At 37.4% G+C, this 19778-nt stretch overlaps 1 protein-coding gene across 1 annotated transcript; it reads right to left on the bottom strand.

Moving 5' to 3' along the window:
- Nucleotides 1-1365: 1365 nt before the first annotated feature.
- gnb5b (guanine nucleotide binding protein (G protein), beta 5b) lies at nt 1366-15478 on the bottom strand. The gene is made up of 13 exons (XM_084720092.1): nt 15344-15478; nt 14355-14505; nt 13246-13357; nt 11403-11539; nt 11209-11250; nt 10158-10234; nt 9190-9322; nt 4724-4867; nt 4328-4419; nt 3242-3290; nt 2782-2878; nt 2204-2370; nt 1366-1957 (listed from the first exon to the last, which is right to left on the bottom strand). Exons 2-13 carry the CDS (start codon nt 14478-14480, stop codon nt 1946-1948), a joined length of 1188 nt encoding a protein of 395 aa, XP_084576218.1. The 5' UTR covers nt 14481-14505; nt 15344-15478; the 3' UTR covers nt 1366-1945.
- Between the last annotated feature and the right edge of the window lie 4300 nt (nt 15479-19778).

Consider the following 19778-nt stretch of genomic DNA (forward strand, 5'->3'; position numbering starts at 1 on the left):
TGAAGGGTTGCTTTGGTGTCTCTCACCAGTTTAGTAATGAAATTAAAACAGTCCATGTATATTGTCAGCAGTCAGTGGGTGTTGTGTGATATGTGAAGGGACAATGTGGATATGTATGCTGACCTTTGACCAGTATTAAACAAATGAAGACATGTAAGATGAAGACACTGATCAGTATGTTTTAAGGACACACAATAAACAACTGGACACCAAGTATATTCACCTACTTAGGGGTACACAATTGCATCAAGCGCTTGAGAAAATAGGTGTTATTTTGAGGTAATTGTAGGCCAACTTCAGTTGTACATCATTTTTATTTGTACTGTATAATAACTCTTGTAGATCTGAGATTAGACAAATCAGTTGAAGTCAGACTTTTTTCATTTAAGTAATTTAAGGAAGGCTTGCATGCGGTAAAGTACAAGGATTTTGTCAGCGAGGAAGAGGTCTGTTCATATGACAATACCTTTAGCTGAGCTTTACTTGACATTTGTACTGACCATTTACCAAATTAATTTGTGTTGTTGGCTGCCATTTATATTGAGCATGAAAATCAAATGACAGATTCTTAAAACTTGCTTGACTTCAATCAGTGAGCATCATTGCAGGTTTTTCAAATTAAAGTCAATGCAATGTAATCTCAGGTACAGTCTGCTAATAGCTTTCTATATCATACAGCAATAAATAATGGAATGGTTTGGTGCAATGTTTTTTTTTTATGGTAAATTGTATAAATCGTGCAAAATGACTAGTACCATCCTACCATCCCCGAGGTTTGAGAATTTCTATCAAATACATTTTAAATAGATTTGCACATCTTTTGCATGTGATAGAGATGTGCTCTTCTACCAGGATGTATCTTCTTAAATTATTGAAGTGATTCCTCTTAAAAAAAAAAAAAAATACAAGAGAACATTTCATAGGAACTGGCATAGGACAGGGGACATTCCTGTTCTGATGCGGTGACATGCCCTCTGGTGGCACAGTGTGATTCAGGACTCTTGACCTCCTCTTGAGTGCATTTCATTGCTGTTTATTTTTTTTAAAGCAGGACACCCGCCATGATAGCTTTCATGGATTATTGTCTTCAGAACAAACATCTACACACATACAGAGTGTACTTTCACAAGAAAACAAGTAGTCTGCTCTAGTTAAACACAAGACCATAATGAATGATCAGGTATCGGGCTACTTGCATTTCTCTACTCCACAGAATAAGAGAAATTCAAATTTCAGCTAGTGAGATTGTATCTATGTGAACCTCTGTGTGGCAGTCGGTTAAAATCAGCTGTTTTACCAAACTCATAATATGAATTTGTATTTTGTTTATGCAGAGACATCAAAACAAACAACAACAACAAAAAACAAACTTAAAATCTTTTTTATTTTTCTCACAAGAAATGTACCTAAGCTGTTGAGGTTTATGTATAAATAAGAAAAATCTGTGGTTACATTTAAAGTTGTCTTCCTTTGGATAATCATTACAATATGTATGGCAGAGAGCTACAGTAACAACAACAGTAACAGTGTGTACACTGACAGGTGATGTACAATCACTGATGATGTCTGCAGGTCTACATGGCAGAGCAGACACATGCTGCTGATTTCTACAGGTCATTTTGGCCCTTTACACTCGCAAGTATTTCCCACTAAATTAGAAATAACAGTTACACAATTATACAATTAGCCATCAAACTAACAATAACAAAGATAAGGAATCCAAACTGTCTGTTAAGATGAATACCCACTCTAAAGTTATGATACGATGATATATCCTGATTCAGAGGGAAAATTTTATTTGTTTGCGCTTCTATGTGTTTGTCACACTGGCGGTTTGTATGAACACACTCTTGTAGTAGTGTTGATCTCAGGCAGGAACTTGCAGTCTTGGCAGTCACATGATGCTGGTGCTGTCCTCACCGGGTAAATAATTGTGATGTCAACTCTAGGCCCAAATCTGCACGAGAGAAACATGAATTATCATATGGTTCAAACAGAAAACAAGCATTTTTAAGCTCAAGTTACAAACTCAAGAATCTAAATGTACGTAACACTTTTTGTCTAAAAATGCAACTTAAACTGAGATTATAACCCTGCCACATACTTGATGGGAGGGTATTTTAAACCCAGTTGCTGCAATGTGATTTTATGCATGAAAAAAAGTTACAAACAAAAAAAATTACACAAGGGACCCCCTGCTCACCCGTAAGGTGTTGTCCCAAGAGGCCGAGCAGAGTGCTGTGCCATCGGGAGACACTCTGACTCTGCTAACGCGGTTCTCATGGCCAAAAAGGACAGAGACGCGAGTCCCCTTCAGAACATCCCACACATTGATGGTGTAGTCATTGTAACCAGCGAAAAGAAGGCGACCTGGGAGCGGAAGTGGGCAAGTGGGCGAGAGAGAGAGAGGAAGTGGGGAAGTTTTGGAATAAGAGGAAGTCGAGACAAAGAATCAGTTGAAATTCTGAGATACAAAACTTTTCCTTGGAGCTCTAAAAATAGCTTTTAAAACAATGACTACTATAGCACTTTATGGAACTGTAATACATATTATTCAAATACACTATCAATAGATGTGTAGTGTCCAATCATGACTTATTTTCTTCAGAAGAGGTCACGGAACCAGCTCAAAGTGCAGTATTTTTTAAAATTATTATATATTTTTTTTTACATCCAGTCTGGCCTTTTCTGAACCTTTTCTCAAGTCAAATGAGTCATCTTTACTAACCACATTCAGTGTAATACAATGATTGAACTTTAAATGCTTTTCAAACTTCTTACCACTCATAGAGAAGTCCACAGTGGAAGCCCCAAATATGATGCTATCCTTCTGGTAGACAGCCACCTCACGGTCAGCTCGCAGATCATAGAAACGGCACTGAGGATCAAACACAACAACACACACATTGTGATTTGATATGAGTTATTTTAGTACCTGAATGGCCTACAGTCAGCACCATTATAGTATATCATAGATATAGGGTCAGTTTGGGGTTTAGCTTGTCTGTACACATCACTGATGAAACCAACAGAATGGCATCAACACGTTTAGGAAAATTTATATGTATTTGTCAGATAATATTCTATCTGCAGCAGTTTTTTAATTGTGTTACAATCTGACAAATACCAATGAGTATCAAATAAATCAACTGACTTTCTACACATGCATTGAGGATGTCGATTAAACAATAGTGCACAGGGCACAGACAACACATGACAACTATCATATGACATGACTCACTGTGGCATCATCAGAAGCAGAAGCAAATGCATCTCCGCTGGGGTAGTACCTGAACACACATGACCGAGGGGAGAATTAGATATATTGATGCACCAGTGGACTTTCTGTATTTGGTTGGGGGTTTGATGACAAGCAAACAAAAAAGTGGGTCATGCCAATTTATGTTCCTTTTTGTACAACTCAGCATTTGTCTCAACACTTAGACATTCTTTAACCCAGCATCTCTTCTCCTTTAACAGATATTTTCTGTTTTGTCTTTCCTTTTTACTTCTTTCCATGTTTTCAGCTGTATTACTGGAGACATTTCAACCACAAATGCATTTTATTGATTGAATACTGAATATAAAATGTGGTTTAGTCATTCTATGTTACATTAACATTTTTAATTGAACTTGTAAGTATTTTAGAAATTATGCATGACAAAAAAGATAAATTACTGTAACATAAAAACAAACAAACAACAAAAAACAAAACAAAAAAACAACAACGTATGCCCAGCACTACTCCATAGTACACCTTGGGGTACTAATACACCCATTTGAGAAACACTGCAATAAACAATCATCCATGCAAAGCTCAAATGTGACAACACAACCAAAATGCATCACTTTTTCAGAGCTTAAGAAGAAATAAAACACAACAATATGGTTTAAGATATTGCATACTCCATGATTGGTCCGAAACTGCTATCTAAATCTTTTTCCACAAACTTAGACAGCTGGAAAGCTAGATTCAAATTTTATTTTAGACCAGAATCAATGTAGAGAGTAGAAAACATGATCCAAAGTATGGGCATGTCAGTCTCATTCATTAAAGACAAAGAAATTAAAGGGTAGTAAAGTGCCTCTGATGTCCTCCATGATGTCGAGCATGTATACAGATGTGTGGGTAAAATGTCTTTGTTTATTGTGCATTTTGATGATTTGGGAAGGAATTTAATTATTTAGGTCTTCTTTTTCTAATGGCAGTAGCAGAAGTAGAAGCACCAATATTGATGTCACTTCTGCTCTTCAGTTTTATGTCATGTCATTAATGTGTCATTAATAAGAGAGACACTGTGAGACTTTATCAAAGAGCTGGACTCACTTTACACAGTTGATGTCAGACTCGTGGCTCTCAAAAGACTGAATGTTCTGTCCAGAGCGCATGTCCCACACATTGGCCTTCTTATCACAGCCCTGAAATCACACACACACAAATGCAGACCCATACACACATTAGAGAAAGAAATGTTGTTGCTCTGTAAAGAGCCAGTTTCATCAAAATGTCAGTATTTCATGAAAACTCTAAATCTAAAGAAAACCATGAGTCACAGGGTTTTGCCACAACCACATGAATGACAAACAGACAAATACACACGTGCCAGCACACACACACACACACACACACACACACACACACACACACACTTTTAGCAAGCACTTGTCTCATGCATATAAGCAAATACATGTACACACAATACACACACACAATCTCTCTCACCCCAGAGACAAAAGTGTTTCCAGTCTCAGATGGGGCGAGGTCCAGGGACAAGACATCAGCTGTGTGACCATGGAAACTCTGCAGCAGCTGTCCACTCTCCACATCCCACAAGGCACATGTGCCGTCACCACTGGAGGTCAGGATCTGACACACACATATATACATACACATGGACAAATGCACCCCACACACACACATGTTCAACATGCATACAAAAACCAAAGACAAAACAATTAACAATATGTAAACATAAAGCTTATTTTCTCCCAAAGCATGTTAATAAAAAGGCCATACATTTTCAGAACCAAAATGTAGTCTCTTTGAGAACACTGTAGTATGATTTATTGAGGGAACTGTAACCTACAGCTTAAAAACTGCACAAACACTGGCAGGCTTGTTATGGCAGTGAACCATACACTGTGGAAACCAGACAGTACGAGGTGCCATCAGAGGGACTTCAATCAATAAATTCTGTATTCTTTTGGAAACTTCACAACGACTGGACTAAAACATGAAACTATGCTGAATTTGGTTTAGTATGCCACTGCTGGTGGTCATAAAAAGACAGAATATGGATAAAAAGGTGATATTAAAAGTTGGTCTCAAATTATTTTTATATATATTAGATAAATTGTAAATAAATGTAATGTTCATGTTATAAAACTGTAGCTGTTGCTCATTTTCAGGTTACTTGTTCTCTATATGACTTCAGCTAAAGTCTTTGCTTTCATTTCTGTTTTAAGACTAACACTTCTAACGTACGAGAAATGAAGCAGCCAAAAATAAACAGGAAATGACAGACTTGATTCAAGAAATATATTTAAACTGTGCCCTTTTACAAGAACATGGGTATAAATGAATTGACAACAAGCTTTCATCTAATGCACATATTGCTAACTTAGTTAGGAAACTCAAAATGAAGAAGGCTAAATCTTGTTTTACTTTAAATGCCAAGAAAAGACATGTGGAAGCTACTTTAAGAGGTAATCTGGAGGTTAACCTCTACAAAAAATATATAAAATTAGATGCATTTATATCCATTTGTTACATGCTCTTGTCATCTCTCCCTCAGGTGCTGTTGCTCAGGTGTGTGGCCTGACCCGCACCTGACCTGAGAAAGCAGCCTTCTGACCAGCTTTGTGTTTATATTGCTCCTTATTTTGTGTTCATTTCTTGTTGAGGATGGAGGCAGTTTTTGTGCCTATATTTGTTAGTTTGATAGTTTTTATAGTCTGTATATCATATTGTATGTTCCATTCATGTTGTGTTTTTGTGCGGCTGCTACCTTGGCCAGGTCTCTCTTGTAAAAGAGATTTTTGATCTCAGCAGGATTTCCTGGTAAAATAAAGGCAAACTAAATTAAATAGGACATTAAATTTAAGTGCCACACGTGATCATTTTGACCTTGGCAATGTCTTAAAAGAAAAAGAACAGCACCATCAACACCTGTTTTCTAGCCTGTTTGAACAGTGTGGACAAGTAGGGAAATGCTGTAGCTCTATTTTATCATATGACATATGACTGTAGCTCAATTTGCACAAACCTACAAAATGCATTTAAAGGGAATACGCACACACTCACATATGTCAATAACTTAAGGTCAGCGCCTCCCCACTAACCCAGAAGTCTCACTGTGCATCATGTTCCCACATACAAAAAGCACACAAAATGGCAAAATGTCAGCGATTCCTCTGATGAAAACAGATTATGGGCACTTAGAGACACATGCAGACATCAGAGATCCCTGCTGGCTGCTGGATTAGAGAGCTCCTGCTGGATGACCTCAGGCACAAAAATACACCACATCCTGCCTGCACTGTGAGGTAGCTCCAGTTTCAACATGAATGCAATTATCACTAAGCCACAATTACTGTCACACACACACACACACACACACACACACACACACACACACACACACACACACACACACACACACACACAAACACACAGATGGGAACCTCATTGATCTAAGAGAGAGCCTTGCATCAGTCTGATTTTGCTCACCACCACCTGCATGTTACCATATATTAAATACTTGCAGGGGGTTCCTTAAATTACCCACTGATCTCACTTGTAAATGCCTGTAATGAAAAAGTCACAAGTCAGCTGTGTTGCTCTCAGCTGGACACACACAGACACAGAGATACAACACACAACTGTATCATCATCCTAACTCTCCTTTTAGCGGACTTTAGGGGGCAGTTCACCCCAAAATCAAAAATATAGGAGATGATTTTTCCTCTTACCTGTAGTGCTCATCAATCTTGTTCTGGTGTGAGTTACCGAGTTACGGAGATATCGGCTGTAGAGATGTCTGTTGTCTTTTAATGGATGATAATATAATGGAACTAGATGGCACTCAGCTTGTGCAAAAAAATACATTTGACAAATTCAACAGCAATGTTTCTTTTCATAAATCATTATTCAAGATAACCCCCAGACATTGTTTTGGGCAGTTTCATGTAGGAACTACTTTCTTTCTATTGTAAAAAGCAGCCATTCTTAACCACTGGGCCGCTGGCAAAGGCACTGCCAACTGATAAGAATTTACATAGATAAAAAACAATTTTAAATGCATAATTTCAACACCACACAATCACAACATATCAGGTAGAGACAAACACATTTTGTCAGTGTTTGCTAGCTAGGAAGTAACACAAAATGGATTGGTGTTTGAAATTAAAAAGTAATGTGGGGGCGCCCCTATAGCTCAGTTGGTAGGGCGTGCGCACCATGTATTGAGGCTGTTAGTCCTCTGCAGTGGCCGCCGGTTCGAATCCCGCCTGCGGCTCATTTGCTGCGTGTCATCCCCTCTATCTTCACCCCCCTTTCCTGTCATACCTTCAGCTTTCGCTATCAATAAAGGCAAAAAGCCCAAAAAATATCTTTAAAAAAAAAAAAAAAAAAAAAAAAAGTAATGTGGGAGACAACCTTGTGCCAACAAATACTGGATTGGATTCATAACAGCATATTAATTTCTTATCCTTTTTTTCATGTTGTGTTTTTTTTTCTCATTTCTCATTGGGAAGGTGGTCCTCTGATTTTTTTAAACGATCAGAAGTGGACCTTAAGTTACAAAAGGATGAGAACCCCAAGTATAAAGAAAGTAGTTCCTACATGAAACTGCTCACACTGCTTCACACTGCGAGAGAGAACAGACATTTCTATGACCAATATATCTCCAAGACAACTCACTCACACCAAAACAAACTAAATGTGGATAAACTGCTCTCCAGACCACAGGAAAAATATTTTTTTTTCACTTTTGCGGTGAACTGTCCCTTTAAGGCTTTAAGGTGAAACCAGTCTTTCAAAAAATTAATAATAAACACACTTTCTTAGACCTTCATATAGTCCACAGCTTTGTGCTCCAAGCTCTATTTTAACAGTATAAAGACTGTGAGCGTTACATTGTGTTCATGTGCATGCATGTGTCTTTGTGTGTAAGATGCAGTATGAGAGAGGAGATGTGTGACAGGCGTGTGTGTGTGTGTGTGAGAAGGACAGGGGAAACACATGCATGTATGTGTCTATGTGTTAAATGTTCTGCCCTCAGGTCAGTGTGTTCCACTCTTTCCTAGATAAGAGCCACTCAGTGTCTATTAATACACCCAGGACAGAGAACCATCACCCCCTCTCTTTTCTGCCCCCTCCTCAGCCCTCCCATTTGCTCTTTCTCCCTGTCCTCCCTGTCATTGTGCTCCTCTCTCTGCCTTGCTGAGGGCCAGAGTGAAGTAAATTATTAAAGCTAAATATCTCAGGCTGTTTCCTTCATGTTCTCCTTTCGAGTTCATCCCCTAACTTCCTTCTATCCTGCTGGTGAGTTGCAGGCACAGCCAATAAAAAAGTCTAGTCGATGCTGACTTATCAATTCCCAAAAAGGACAAATAGAAGGTATGGTTAAATATTAGTCCTGAAATACAATATTTAAAATTGAAAAAAATATATAGTTGTCATAGTTTTAGGTTATTTTGATGATGATGATTAACAGTACATAACAGTCAACAGTTTGGATGGTTCTTGCTTTGGGTGCAAGAGGTCTTAGATCTGGGCCAAGGTACCTCTGCAGCACTCCAGTTATTAATTTAATGCTGTTTAGTCAGACATTTTTTACTTCAAAATCAATCAAAAAGGTCGCAGCTTCTGTGATTTGAATATTGCATTTAATTGTGTAGCCCTACTATGAATAGCTGTCTGCAGCTGCTTCATCTCATGGCCTCCTCTCAGAGATCCACCAGAAGATACACCAGACAACACCAAACCCTTCTGGATCAGATCCAAACAAACACTCAAGTCACAGTTCAAGTCAGCATAGATTATTTTATCTACAAATCCTGCAAACAAAATATGCAGCTGAATGTTTGTTCAGGCCAAGTGGCAAAATGTATTATAATATCATTCATAATAGATTACAAAAATGCTCTTATTGACAGTTTCTCACCGGGTGTGTAACCAGTGCTCACCTGCATGTCAGAGTTGGTGAAGGTGCATCCTGACACATAGTTGGTGTGCATGGCAACAGACTTCTTCTTTGCATTCAAGTTCTCATTTTTGTCCAGTGACAGTGGGAACACTGAGCACTTGTTATCCAGTCCACTTTTGAAGGAGATAAAAACATCAGTGATCCAGGCTGATAGACATATGATGACTGAGTAAAGACAATGAACCTGCCTTCTTTATCAGATTCTGTATATCAAATGAAACCTATAAGGATCTAATTTAGTGCCAGCGAGCAATATCATTAACCAAACATACACAATTACAGAGAATCTGCCCTCATAGGCGAAAATTAATTTATCTTACACAGTATTATTTCAAAAAATATAACTGCATGGGTGTGAGGTAGGAAGTGAATAAAAATGAGCAACCAACATTTAAATTATTGATGCAATGCAGTTACAATTAAAGCTACTACAAGGAATTTTGATATTGTGTGGATTTTGGAGGCCCCTGTGGACAAAAGTGGTAGGTTTCAACCTTAGTAACCACACATTATGATGTCAAAAATAAAATTATCTCAGGAAATATCTCATCATGCTTCTTTTTAACTGGATACGATACAACTCACTGTTACTTTGTCTGGGAAAATGTAAACACAGGCTGGTTTAATCTGATTTCACGAAGAATCCAGACCCAGTGGCAGGCATTAAGAATAACTACACAGTAACAGCCAATTGTCTCACTGATGGCTTTGTTAATTTATGTAGGTCATATAGAGGCATCAGTAATATATTGAGACTGTTTCATAACCAGTTAAAAACTCCTTGTAGTAGCTTTAAGTTTAAGAGAATGAAACATGAATAATTTCTCTATAACAATAATAACTTTGTAGTAAAAAAAAATCCCAAAATGTTATTTTACTTGACAGTAAAGCTGTTAAGTGTTGTTGATTACTGGAAAGAGTAGCTGTTTATTAAATCTCTGGACTCACCCACATGCCACAGCACAGCCTGAGGGAGCATAAGCACATGCCATAACCCATGTACATGGCAAGGACATCCCATGTTCCTGTGACACGCAGATAGTACACACATGAACAAATGAACGGAAAACAGAGAAAAACATGAGTAATTTGTTATTGGTAATAAAATACTCTAATAAGAATGAACCAACTATACTCTTATGTAGACAGAGATTTACACAGCTGTAGTTAATGTGGATGTGGTGAGCATTAACAGGGATTATGTTCAGCGTGGTTCTGTCTGCTCCATCAAGAGGCATGATGGCTCAACCAGCCTGAATCCTGACTGCCATTAAAGAGCACTCACTCACACACATTACAGGGGACAGATGGATAGATAATCTTTAAACGCATATTTCCATGTGATCGTGTTGCCCCCTCTCTCTCAGTGGAGTATGGCAGCAGCCACTCAACACCAGTACATATGGTGAATAGAACATAAGCATCTGAGCATGCAAAGGTAAAAAAAAACACTTTTTCCTTACATAACAGTGGAGAAAGAGGTAAGATTAAACCGGGCAACCAAGCTGTTGGAAGTAACAGTCCTATTCATTTTTTACACAGACAATTTTGTAGTAAGAAACATAAAACCGAGCTCAAAATTATCATTTTAGAGCCTGACTTTTTATTGGATAATTGCAGATCTTTCCTAACTCTGATTTCCTCCACGTTTGATAAGTCTCACAGGAAGTGTACTGTTTAGTGCCCTTTGACATTACTGATATATGATTTTTCTTCGACATGAAGGAAAAACATTAACGATGAATGATGCTAGTATCATAAAATTATTCAACATGTTTGCTTTACAAGTGTTAAATACAAATTTACAGTAGTAAACATAGTTCTTCTCAAATTTCTTCTGTCATGAAAGTAAAACTCACCAAGGAATAACAGAACTCCTCAAAATATAATTGTGATAATGAGATTTTCTGTACATTGCCCAACATGTTTATTGTCTTTTATTAATCAAAGGATCACATTCTCTTTTATGGACAAAAACACAACATAGACCTCTACTAACCTTATTGAGAGTGAATGCATCCCAGACAATAATTTTTCCATCCTAGATTAGAAAAGAAAAGGTTCATTACTACAGGGTTACATTTCATTAAAACAAACGTGTCATGCACACATCTGAATTCATATTAAATAATACTATTTCTCTTTATGTACTGTATCCCATCTGTATGAGTGTGTATGTGTGCAGGTGTGTACCTGAGAGGAACTGACTAGACGACGCTTGTCTTTACACCAGTCCATACACAGCACCTTGTTCCCATGCCCCTTCATCACACGTCTGGTCTTTACGGAGAGAGCACCCAACACCTCCACCTTCTCAGCTACCTGGTGCACTGAGATACCAACACACACACACACACACACACACACACACACACACACACACACACACACACACACACACACAGGACTGCTCACTCCAAAATCAACAATGCATATATACAAGTTTTTTTTTTCTGAGATATCGACCATAAAAGATGTCTGCCTTCTCTCCAATGTAACAGAAGCAGATGGCACTTGACATTTTAAAAACTCAACCACAATGTGTCTTTCAAGAAATCATGATCAAGTTACGTGAGATAATCCACAGGCCTTGTTGTGAGCAGTTTCACATTAGATCTATTTTCTTTCTACCAAACCCCAGCCATCAACCATATCATCACAAAGAAGGTAGCCTGTGTCTAGTCCTGGAGGAGAGGCTCATGCTTGAGACAGCGTGGGATGTAAACATCAATGGCGTCCTCCTCGGCCGAGCTGTCACCTCTCGTCCACAAGTACATGCACACTTCTTTCCAGCAGGTGTACTTTGGTATACAGAAAAAAGTTCCTTCATAAAACTGCTCATAATAAGGTCTGTGGATTATCTTAAGTAACTGGCTCATGATTTCTGGAAAGAGACATTGCTGTTGAGTTTTTATTTTTCTTTTCTGTTTTTTTTTTTTTTTTTGCTGCTTTGAGTACCACAAGCCAAGTGCCATCTAGTTCCATTGTAATCAAGAGTTGATAGACATCTCCACATTTGATATCTCCAAAACTCGACAACTCACACCAAGACAATCTAGACTGATACAGAGCACTACAAGCCAGAAGGATATGTATTTTTGATTTTGGGATTAACTGACCCTTTAAGTATAGATCCATTATCAGCAAAATTTACTTAAATTATCAAAAGTAAAAGTAGGCTACTCACTAAGCAGAACAGTGCTGTTAAAAAATGTTATTGCATTACTCTGTTTTTATCACTAATACATGCAGAAACATTTCAATGTTGTAGTTCATTACACATTACTAATTGCAGATATGTAATATACCACTGAGTTGATTAGAAGCACAATCAGAGCTCAATGTTAAGGCTTGCCACCCGGGTCAATTACACCTATTACCTAATGGTAATAAAAGAGTTAAACTGTGTAACTATTTTGATTACCAATTAATTGTTGAAGCAATTCTTCATGCAAAATGGAAAGAAAATGTTGTTTTCAGTCTCTAAAATATGCAGATTTCCAGATTTTGTTTGTTTATCATCATATTAAACTGAATATCTTTGGATGTTAGACTGTCATAATAAGACATTTTAATTCACCTTGGGCTTTGAAAAACTGGGATGAACATCACTTACATTTTATAAATGTTGCAGCCCTATATTAAACATGATAATTAACTGTAGTCTTTGTTGATATTTGATATTAGCTATTGAATAAAAAAAAAAAGCTGCATCATATCATTTGATCATGTTTTTTTATTAATGAGAATAGGTGTCAATAACAGTACAAAGTAAAATATTTGCCTCTGAAATGTAGTTGAGCAGAGGTATAAATTAGCATGATTAAATAAAAATACTCAAGTTAAGTACAGGGATATTCAGTTCAGTACTTGGTTAAATTCCACCATAAGCAAAACAGACTAACCTCTACATGTTGAAAAGAGGAGTTAACGACCTGCCAACTGTCAGACTTTTAGTTGTCTTTTCACTAAACAACGCCATGTTTCAGTAAAAATGTGACCAAAATACAGTGTTTTTTTATTCGGGGACACTTACACTCCACGTCGTTGAGTTTGCCCCGCTCCTCCTCCAGCTTCTTCTTCAGAGTCTCGCTCTCTCTCTTCAGCGTGGCCAGAGTTTCCCCTCTCTGGAGCCCCTGACAAGCCATCTTTGAGAAACAACAAGCACAACAAAACAAAACACAACAGGGAGGAACGGAGCGGGGCGGGAAACACGGGAGAGACAGGAAAACGAGAGGGAACAGGACGGGACGGTTAGTTGACGGTTAACAGTTAGCGGTCTGATGAGACTATTCGCGAGCGCCACAGTGATGCTGCCGCGCGCGTCAGACAGACTCAGCTCGCGCTCTGCTTCAGTCTCTCAGCCTCCTCCTCCCCCACCGCCCTCCATCATCTCCATGTTAAAGTTATCAGACACCACGCTGGTGAAAATATATTTTTTTTCATATAATAGTCGTCGACATTTTATTTTATTTATTTTTTTTAATCAACGTGTTTTTTAAACCACTCTTCACTTTAATTAATTACTGGTCAGGTTTTGTGATAGTGTGCTACATCAATCTTGAGTAAAACAGTCAAAGCCATTGTAATTATTATTATTTAACAATTAGATTAAATGTTAGCTCACTAATAAACCAGTTGCCTTTTTCTGCAAGTTAATGTTTTGAGTTCAAAACATGGCATGCATCTCTCTCCTCAAAGTCATGCTTGTAAAAACATTAATATGATTGCATGTCAAAAGGTGCTGCTTAGTGGTCCTCAGCCAAACACATGTTGCATAAAGTGGCATCATCATACATGCTAATAGATAAACATAAGAGTAAGATATGCCTGTAACTTAAGGGAGTAGACTTTTATGTGTTTGTATGGATTTAATCTCTTTTTCCAATTTTAAAAATAATCTGTAACTTGTTATAATGAATTGGTTGGTGTACAAATTATGATACCCAATGCTACAGTATTTACCGATGACTAAATTAGTTTGAGTTTATAGCAGAAAAAAATAAATCTTGTTAGAGCTACATCCACTCAAATTAAATAATACAAAAAACATTTCACATTTTGCAAATGTTACCACAGTTTGTAATGAAATGATGTTGCAGCTGTTAAGTGATGATGACAAACTGAGTGGAAGACATAACATACCACTTCCACACAGTAGGAGCAGTAGTTGATGGCTTCACTCTTAATGTAGATGTTCATAAGAGGACTGGCTTTCCCACAGCTGTCGCAGGGGCCAAAAGTGACCGCCACAAACGTCTGATCGCACATGGCTGCAGATGATCACCTACACACCCTGTGGAAATCACAGACACAAACATAAAGATTAACACAATAAGCTGGACTACAGGTCAGTTTTTTTGTTTTATTGATTTGTTTACTGGGCTGTGACTATTTGTGTGTGTGTGTGTGTGTGTGTGTGTGTGTGTGTGTGTGTGTGTGTGTGTGTGTGTGTGTGTGTGTGTGTGTGTGTGCCAGGAGATAAGTAGTTGGTAATCTACTCCCCCTGATCCTTCTCTGAGCTCCAGAGCAGAGGAGTGCAGCACAGCTATTCCTGGAACTGCACACATCCTGTGCAAGTAAAACACTTTGCAAAATCAAATAACAACTAATTATGATCTTCTACATTATGGATCTACATTTCATCACTACTGCACATGTACTGTACCTTTATTTGTAGCACTTGTTTTATAATTGTGTTTTTTCCAATATAAACACATAAATACTGTCTATCTTATAAGACATAATAATGTCATGACATACTCATAATCTCCTTCATTTTGTGCATTTTGTTTTCAGAAATCAGAGAACCTCATTAAGAGACTGAAGTTCATTGTTGAGATAATCATCATAACGTTTTGTTTCTGTTTTGTACCAGGTGTACAGACCATACCTGAGCAGAAATTGGAAATGATTACCACTTTCAAATTCCATTGATACTTTCCTAAATATGATTTATATGTCTATGTTACAGGCTGGTTTATAACAAATTCTAAACTTTACACTCTCTAGTTACATTTAGGCTACACAATACATTCCATAAATTGAATCCATATGTGAACAAATTACACCAACATAAGTTTGTAAAATATTATTTCCAAAACTAGCAGACATATCAATGATAAAAATCTCACCTCACAAGAGAAATGTTCCCTCTCTGTCCTGCAGGTATTTGCCCCAAGAGAACTAAGTTGAGTTTTTCCAGTGAAGAGGATTGTCGGTTAGGTGAGGGACAGAGAGGGAACAATAAGCTTCTTAGTGTTTAAGCTGTGACTCTGCTCTGCTTTTACCTTCATGGTTCATACGTCTCTGCAGCATCAGTTACCTGTAAGACCTAGAAAGTTACATTTACAGTCTAATCCAATGCACATAATCATTTGATTTTCAGAAATCCCCAGGATGACTTGAAATTGCATGATATATTAATATACATTACATCACCACCTATTCTGAAAAGATTACGGCAACACTTTATTTGAAGGGGTGTGCACAAGACTGACATGGCACTGTCATAATCATGACATGACAAATATGATGGAGCCTTTATGAATGTCTATGACTGTTTTAATTAAGTGTTTTTTTTTTTTTTGGTTTTTTTTTTTATTGTTGATGTCATGTTATGTCAACTTAACATAAACCAAGACAAAAATAACTTTGTTGTGGCAATGTGACAAAGGACAACATAACCTCTTGATATGAACCAACACTGCATAAACATGCCATAATAAGCCCAGTTATCAGACTTAAAGAAACTATTTAGCTTTATGTGTTAATGTTACATTAAACTCATTTGTGATACGTGGTTAGCTTTGACACTGGCTGTCATAAGATCATTATAAGTGGATCGTGAATATTTTCCTTGATTTCAGCTACAGTGATAGTTGTCATAACAAAGACATCTCAAATTATGTCAACCTTGCATGAAAATTACATAATTGACTGATTAACAATAACAACAGTCATAAACATTCATTAAGGTTCTTTAATTTTCATGACAGGTGTCACTTAATGGTTATAATGGTGTCATGTTAGTCTTATGTATACCCCTTCAAATAAAGTGTTACCATGATTACTCAATGAAGTATGGGTGAAAAGTCAACATTTCATCAGCGTTTTTTGTTATTTTTGTACAATGTGGAATGTTTATGTTGTAATCAGACTGGTGTATCCCCATTAAAAGTAATCTATTAGATGTAGCCCTGATTATTTGCAGTCTTCAGGTTTTGTACTGTCATTAGCGAAGCAGGAATTAGCCAGTTTCACCTCTGAAGTAAAAAAAAAAATCAACAGCTTCCACAGATCAGTACTACAGATTGTGAAAACTCCTGGCATCTTCTTGGGGTTTAATCTGGTTCTAACTTGTATCTCTAACTTCCATGCTCAGTTTTGTGAATATTTAACATGACACTTTAATTTAGTACAATTTGTTTTAATTCAATATCATAAATTATTCTATGTTATAACTTTATGTGTCTCCCTTGTGTTGTGGCCACCTAAGCCAGGTCTTAACACAAGGCCAGACATCTGGTAATAGTTTCTGCATTTTTTTTAATTGATGTCACCGAAAGAATCATATTTCTTTAAAATGTGTTGGACAAGACTTAAGAATGAGACACAAAAGAGAAATAATCTCCCACAGACAATCCAACAGTGCTGAATTCTTTTATTTTACTTTTACAGATTTGACAATTTATTCCAAGTTTCTTAGTTTCTTAACGGTGAACACATTCACTAAGCACAGCTACCAGAAACTACAAACAGTCCAGTTTGTCAAATGTACACATGGGTCAGAGAGGAAACGGGTGGTACTGGCTTCAGCATGTACCACGAACAGCTGGGGTGATGAGATATTGTGTTTTTAACAAGTTTTAAAATGGCACAATCAACGCTAGTGCTGATAAGAACAATGGTCATTTATAATGTCTACGTCGTATCATACAACCAACTCTCTCCTTAATGTAAAAATGCAGAGTGGAGGAATGACATTTTCTCCTGTTTGAGAGCCCAAGAGAAGCCCAGGGGAACGCTGCAGCTCTGCTCAACAATATGAACCAATGAAACAATGCGTTTCTTTTTTCTCCTCTGAAACTAGGCCAGCATTCCCACTCTGTGTATGAGAAGGCTGGTGCTTCATCCATGAAATTCACAAGTGTGTCTTCTTACCTGTGGCATTGATACTAAAACAGCAAGAAAAAAAAAATCATTGAATAAGAAAGTGAAGCGCCCACTCACACAGGGAATGTGGTACAGGAAGCTCAATGGGCCACAGCTCAGTAAAAAGATGGTGGGAATCAAAGGAAGAAAGGCTCGTAAATGTGACGTATTACAGTCCTTATCCATCTATAATTCATCTGAATTCCTCTGCAATGTTTAAAAAGTGCATTTTGACTGATAGCAAACCTGTACAACCCATCTGTGACACCAACTGTAGGACAAAACGACACCTTATCAAAATAAAACTGATCACAGTGAACAATTTATATTCATTTTTCAGTGGAAAAACAAAACACAGACAGAACAAAACAATGCCACAATGTTAATCATGTGTTTAAGTCATTCAGACAGCAAATAATTCAGGTAAGGCTTTGTCCATAATGTGCAGCTAAAATCATGATACACTTCATTAACAATTTGAAACATTCATATGGTTACTTGATTCCTTCATTAACCGTCTTTTCTTACCACAACCTGCAGATACGTACTCTTTGCACACACCATATCGTAAACAACCTATTAATCCAAAATATATAACAAAAGGCAGATTGACAACGTGGTCCCGATGAGAGCATATGGATATCAAAGTCTCTTCAAATACGAGTGCAACACAAAACAACTTCACATACTAACTTATCTTTACTCCACTTAAGATTTGTTCTTTTCTGCAGCTTGTTCCTGTCACTGTCTGCGGCATTTAATGAGATGCTTTACCATGGTACAAGATTTATTTCTCAGCACATACTGGTTCTTCACCAGTTTGCTTTCTTGGTTGGTTGGCTGCTTCAGAAGAATCATTTTTAGATATTACAGAATATTAAAGGTATACTATGCAGGATCTGTTGGTTGTTTATAAATGCACCACTCAAATTTCACCCCTTCCCTTTGGCTAACCACATGAGAGAGAAAGAGCAGCGACGGTCGAGAGGAACAAAACAGCAAAATAGAGAATAAAATGCTATTTTCTAATTGTTCCACAGCGGTTATGTTCTAACGCACAAATAGTGAATCTTCATCCTGTTGCCGTATCCTCCGTCTGCTCTGCCTGTGTGTGTCTGTATGTGTAAAACTCTGTGCAGCTCTCACAGAAAGAGAGTAGAGGGAAGAGATGTAACCATTGGTTGCTCCTCTTACCTCACAACCTGCATGCAATAACTATTGTTTTCATTATCAATTAATCTGTCTTTTTCACGATTACTCAATTTGTTGTTCAGTCCATAAAATGTCAGAAAATGGTAAAAAATGTTGATTACTGTATCTAAAAGACCAAGTTGACCTCAAATGTCTTGTTCTGTCCATAACCCTTTGATAAAATATTAACATTTGAGAAGTAGTAAATAGTTGTCCATTCATTTAATAGTTGACAACCAATTGATTAATTGACTAATCATTACAGTTCTACTGGAGGCTACACACCACTGCCCAAAGGTGGACGCTCAGAAATGTCCCAAACACAATATGACAAAAAAAGAAATCACAGGCAGAAGGCAGGGTCTGTGCAGATACAGATACCACCACACACTTCTAGAGGGTAATAAGTGATGTTTGAGAGTATTCATTTAAATGAAAATCCTGCTTAGTATATCTTTAAATGAGAAAGTCCAGTTTTGGAGACTGTTTATTATAACCTATACACATTAGCACGAGAAAACAAAATATTCTATCAAAGTAAAATATCTTTTTGGCAGGGTAAGGTCATGAGGCAAAAATAAGGTACACATAATGGCAAGAGACAAATTTGACTGTTAATACTAATGGCACAGCAGGAAGTAAACAAGCAAAGTGCTAAACATGAGGCAGCAAGGACAATGGGAATGCACAGACTTTTCGTAACAATGTGGGTAGATTCCCTGACACTCATCCAGTGACTCTCAACTACACCGAGGTTTCTCTGTACAGACAAAATGAAATTAAAACAAAAACATGCAGGTTAATTTCTGGTAACTGGTAATGCTAGTGAAACAAAGCCCATGCAGGTAAGATGAGGGCGGCAGCAGAAGCATGCTGTGCAGTTTTTAGTCCACACTGTAACAATACTGACTAATGTGGATGTAGTTCAGCATCACTAAAGTACCAAATATGTCTAATAGCTGAGCCAAAACCATCTGTACACCAAACAGAAAAGACAAAAATATCTTTCTTCATGTCAGTAACCGTGAACTTTAAACCCTACGGTGCAGTTGAGATGTGGAAAAAGTGCAAAGGTTCCATATATTCTGTTGTTTTTTTTGGTAATAAAAGCCCATGTTGTGGGTTCTTTGACACAAAAAACAGGAAGGCATAGGGTGGACATGTACAGCAGGAGAGGAAAGGAATCAGTCCACAAAGCTGCAGTTAGTCTTTGTTCAGACTGCA

This window comes from Lutjanus erythropterus, chromosome 1, assembly GCF_056507025.1.
Source record: "Lutjanus erythropterus isolate fLutEry1 chromosome 1, fLutEry1.hap2, whole genome shotgun sequence".
Lineage (NCBI taxonomy): Eukaryota > Metazoa > Chordata > Actinopteri > Lutjaniformes > Lutjanidae > Lutjanus > Lutjanus erythropterus.

Bases quoted from the DNA above. Each gene is read 5' to 3' on its own strand.
- gnb5b (XM_084720092.1), bottom strand. From the start codon at position 14,480: ATGTGCGATCAGACGTTTGTGGCGGTCACTTTTGGCCCCTGCGACAGC. The intron at 13,358-14,354 runs GTATGTTATGTC...TGTTTCTCAAAG, and splicing joins GCTCCTACTGTGTGGAAGTG to ATGGCTTGTCAGGGGCTCCA. The intron at 3,291-4,327 runs GTGAGTCCAGCT...ATGTGTGTTCAG, and splicing joins TCTGACATCAACTGTGTAAA to GTACTACCCCAGCGGAGATG.